Source organism: Pteronotus mesoamericanus, unplaced genomic scaffold, assembly GCF_021234165.1.
Source record: "Pteronotus mesoamericanus isolate MK-2021 breed Mesoamerican mustached bat unplaced genomic scaffold, CSHL_Meso_final contig_657, whole genome shotgun sequence".
NCBI lineage: Eukaryota > Metazoa > Chordata > Mammalia > Chiroptera > Mormoopidae > Pteronotus > Pteronotus mesoamericanus.
In genome coordinates this window covers 17,800,842-17,805,947 of record NW_026555229.1, presented here as the reverse complement: position 1 = coordinate 17,805,947, position 5,106 = coordinate 17,800,842, and the positions used below count along the sequence as shown (strand labels likewise).

The following is a 5,106-nucleotide window of genomic DNA, read 5'->3' as shown; positions in this document are numbered from 1 at the left end:
GTTGCCTAAGCACCGCCCTTATTTCCCATACAAGGGAGCAATGGAGGGGGGCGGGGCAGAGAGGAGGCGCTCCCAGTGCCCCTCTAAAGCTGCGAGCCCACCGGCAACTCCTGAATCTGTTCAGCTCCTGCGGAGAAAGGAGAAGCCCGCACGGCGGGTGTGGGCGGGGGGCCTCTGGGGGCCAGCGGGGAATCCACTCCTCCCTCCCTGAAGCGCTTTCCCGCCGCAAAGCCGCACTTAACAGGTAGGACCGTGCGCCTGGGTCTAGCCTGCGTGGATTGCGAGGGCTCTAAATTGACTGGAAGGCGTTTAAATACCCTGGGCACGTATACACTGTGCATAGATTTATTTTCGTAGAGGTGGGATGACAGCACTTTTAATTGTTGTTATGTACTTTGGCCAAAGGGAATATTTGGGTAATTGAGGGTGTGTGTGTGTGTGTGTGTGTGTGTGTGTGTGTGTGTGTAGGAGGGGACGGATAGAGAATGGGAAGTGACGGGCTTTGATTGTCTCTGGACAGGTGGCCATGGCCTTGCCTCCGACTCAGGACCCCCCAGCCCCCGACTTATTTTCCGGACTGCCACCTGTGGCCTCAGCTCTAGCCAACCAGAGCACAGAGGCCTCCTCGGTGGACAACGGGTCGGTGGCTGGTCCCGGCGCTCAGGCTGTCACGCCATTCCAGAGTCTGCAGCTGGTGCACCAGCTCAAAGGGCTGATCGTGCTGCTCTACAGCATCGTGGTGGTAGTGGGGCTGGTGGGCAACTGCCTGCTGGTGCTGGTGATCGCGAGGGTGCGTCGGCTGCACAACGTGACCAACTTCCTCATCGGCAACCTGGCCTTGTCCGACGTGCTCATGTGCACTGCCTGTGTGCCGCTCACGCTGGCCTACGCCTTTGAGCCACGCGGCTGGGTGTTCGGCGGTGGCCTGTGCCACCTGGTCTTCTTCCTGCAGCCCGTCACCGTCTACGTGTCGGTGTTCACGCTCACCACCATCGCCGTGGACCGCTACGTCGTGCTGGTGCACCCACTGCGCCGCCGCATCTCACTGCGCCTCAGCGCCCACGCCGTCCTGGCCATCTGGGCGCTGTCCGCGGTGCTGGCGCTGCCCGCCGCCTTGCACACCTACCATGTCGAGCTCAAGCCGCACGGCGTGCGCCTCTGCGAGGAATTCTGGAGGTCCCAGGAGCGCCAGCGCCAGCTTTACGCCTGGGGGCTGTTGCTCATCACCTACCTGCTTCCCCTGCTGGTCATCCTCTTGTCTTATGTCCGAGTGTCGGTGAAGCTCCGGAACCGCGTGGTGCCGGGCAGCGTGACCCAGAACCAGGCGGACTGGGACCGCGCGCGGCGTCGACGCACCTTCTGCCTCCTGGTGGTGGTTGTGGTAGTGTTCGCCATCTGCTGGTTGCCGCTGCACGTTTTCAACCTGCTGCGAGACCTCGACCCCCGCGCCATTGACCCCTACGCCTTCGGGTTAGTGCAGCTCCTGTGCCACTGGCTCGCCATGAGCTCGGCCTGCTACAACCCCTTCATCTACGCCTGGCTGCACGACAGCTTCCGCGAGGAGCTGCGCAAGCTCCTGCTTGCCTGGCCCCGCAAGATCGCGCCGCACGGCCAGAACCTGACAGTCAGCGTGGTCATCTGATGCCGCTGCACCAGGCTTGGGCTGTGGAGCGCCACGTCCACCGGGTTGGCACTGAGGCTGGCGTGGAGAGCTTGTTCCCAGCACCAAAACTAAGCCAGCACCGGCGAGACTTTCATCCCAGCCCTCTTGTCCAGTGGCCTTGCCTTGTCCCTGAGTCTTTGTAAATGTTAAATGTGCTTTGGCACCAGGGCTTTGCTTGGAGAAGGGCCTTGGAGGGGCTGGGGAGAGGAAGATAGATCTATCGTTTTCTCTTTATATTTTGGAGGCCAGTCAAAGCTCTTTCTTCAGGTTTGAAACAGCATTTCAGAACTGTAGCTGCCTCCCTTGCCTTCCCTTTTGTTTGCCAAATGGTGCGATGGAAAGGAACAATGGGGGTAGGGTTTAAAGTGACTGCGTTGGAGTTGGTAAAGCTTTTCAGGTTGCCTTCTAAAAAAGATGTAACTGAGATACAATACCTGATATTGCTTAGTTAATTTGAATCGATTTATTTCAAGAGTTCCAGGGAAATATGTATTACCAGTCTATATGCAGGATTTTTAGCATTTCCTGAACAAGACCTTTCTACATCAAAGGAGTTTTGATTTTTAAATCCACCTGCATTTATAGTAAAAACACAGACTACCTTTGAAAAGGTCTTGCTATTTTCCCCTCTCTTTATCCCCAACATTTATTTGAAAATGATTAGATAACTTAGTCAATGAAGAGACAGATAAATAGGAATAAAGATGAAAATGTACCAGTCACTTAAGGGGACCTATAACTCTACCTAGGACAGATACCCTATATGTGTGTATGTTTGTGTATATACACCCAGTGTTTGCCACACAGCGGGCACTCACATATTGGCTTTTCTGAATACTCAGCATAAACTGTGTGCCACAGCATTCGCTTGCATCCTCTAGATGTTTGGTTGCAACAGATCCACAGCTGTCTTCCAGCTGCTCAGCACATGCTCTGTAGTGACACACTTGGAACATGATCAACCCAGAATACAAGGACTGGGAGAAATAAACTGTCATTCACAGGATGCACAGGTCTGTAAATGAGAACAAGTGCCCTGTGACAAGGGTTTCCACACTGACGTTGGAACAGTGACCAGGCAGTGAGGGCAGGAATCATAGGAGATGACACATAATGCCCAGCTGTCAGACCAGCGCCTGTGGCACGCAGGGCATGAACCAGTGTCTGCAGCTGCTCGGTTGCTATCTGTAAGACGTCACTGCCACCGCAGCTCACCAAATAACAGAATCAATGTTCCCCGCCCCCCCACCCCCGCCTTCTCTTACTCTCAGAAATGAGCTCATTCCCTCGTTAAGGTGAGACAAAAGTCTCTGAAGTGAGACAAAAGAGGGGGTGATTTGGGGATGATAAGGGTTAAATCCTATTACTCCAACGCCAACGACCACGATGGAAGAGTGTGCATTTGTAGCTGGAGTAGTTATCAATAGGAGACTTTAGTAGTTATGTGACTACTGTTTTTGAAAGGTAGGAAAAGCCTGGCTTGGGAGAGAGGGAAAGGGAGGCAAGTCACCTTTGGCGATGGCGATAAAACCAACTGTCAGCTTCATATGTGGATGTGGAGAACAAAGACTGTGTGCGCTAATCATGCAGCTCACCCGCAACACTGTGTCAGTCCCCTCCCCCAAATGAACGCATCTCCCGAGCTCCCCGGGGACTGGCTCCTGTGCTTCCAGCAGCTCCCTACTTGGGAGGCCCAAGGCATTCCCATTTCCTTAGAGCATTCTTTGGCTGGGTATGTGTGGAGAGTAGGGGCAGTGGATCGGATGGGCTTAGCTGGGGAGAATTATGTGTGCTTCATGATGGTCTCTTTGTTGCAAGATTGAATTCACTGGCTCCCAGCTCTGGCTGCTCCTGGAATCACCCGGGGAGCTTCCAGAAAGCGTCGGTGCCGAGGCCATATCCTCAGAGAGTCCAGTCGACGTGACATAGGGCTGGGTCTGTGTTTCTCAAAGCACTGCAGTTGGTTTTAATATGCAGTCAAGATTAAGCTCCTAAAGAATTAGCCTCTTTTTAATGAGTCTCCCAAACATCTGAATGAAGCTTTAATTGTACCTGTCACAGGCCTTAAGAATTTGAAGTTGAATTCTGACAGTGAGTTACAAGCCACACTTGGGAAATATTCTTTCAGGCTTCAGACATAGAGGCAACTTGTTTTAATCGGAAATATATGCAACCGTTGCCTTGCACATCTCCTACGGGTAAGGTGCTGTGTGAGTCCAATCAGACGGACTGCATTATGAAGTCATATACCATGAATTAGGCCAAATCCAAAACTTGAAGTGTTCCCCGATTGGCTTGATGTAAGTCTATATTAACTGTGAAAAGTGTCCCAATAATTACTAAGAAAGCTGCCACCTGTTGCTATCACACTTTATAACTTAAAATATTTAACATTTATATGGATTTTATGAAGAACCTAAAGAGATTGGAGACATATGCTGTGTTTATAAATATCTTTACAAATGAAGCAAATTGGCAAGTGAATGGCAACTGATGAGTTATTACAGTATCTGAAATCTATTTGGGGCTAGTTCAACTATAAAACAAACTAACTCTAAAAAAAATCTCTCAGAAGTGAGTCCTAGAGAAACCCACACAGGACTGAAGTAGAACATCTTATCTAATACAGTTCACTGGGCACGACCACGCACCCAGTCCTCTTCCTGCAAGGAATCGTGCAGGCAGTGGGGCTGGGAACCGAGCCAGTCCGCTTGGCAGAGGCGCTTTCGGAGGCTGAGACGAGGCTCTGTGATCCTCTTTGCAAGCACTATCACCAGGTCACACTTTTGGCCGCCAATCAATAGATTTATCTCACTAAATCAGCTGGGAGTGTTTCAAAATGTGTTGGCAACAGTTAACTGGAAGTAGCAACTGTGAGAGATGCTAAGGCCCCATTGATGTAACCCTCCTGAATTTTGTTCTTGTGGCTTTTCAGCCTGCTCTTCTCTGGGGAGCTGTTAAGTTCCAGGTTTATTTTCTCAGATGGGCTGGTTACCCGCCTCCGTCCTGTGGCTTGCATTCCTGCACATCAAGTAGTCTTGCAAAGTCAAGTCACAGAACCAACATCAAGGGGACCCAGATGAATGTGTGGTTAGATGTGGGAGTGAACCCAGGGTCTACCTGCCACAGCTGGGAGGTCAGGAGCACCTTTGCTCCCCAAGGTAGTTCCTCGATTTATTTTCTGTCATGCATTGATGTCTTTCTGTGTGTAATATGCATGTGTGGCCGACTCACTGTGTGAAGCTCTTCAGGCTGCGGCTTGTATTGTCTTTGTCACGTTTGGGTGCTTAATAAATACTAAATCAGTAGTACAGTCTCCAGTTGTGGAATACATACTCCAAGCCAGTTACACACACTGGGTAACTACACAACCTCGGGATGACCAGGGTTAAAGCAAGGATAAATCATGCCTGGAAAGACATGCTACTTAATGTAGGTTTGTC

General features: G+C 51.1%; 1 protein-coding gene across 1 annotated transcript; it reads left to right on the top strand.

Moving 5' to 3' along the window:
* The first annotated feature begins 526 nt into the window (after positions 1–526).
* On the top strand, positions 527–1,642 carry PRLHR (prolactin releasing hormone receptor). Its single transcript, XM_054581773.1, has one exon. The coding sequence runs from the start codon at positions 527–529 to the stop codon at positions 1,640–1,642; it is 1,116 nt and encodes a 371-aa protein (XP_054437748.1).
* The last annotated feature ends 3,464 nt before the right edge of the window (positions 1,643–5,106 follow it).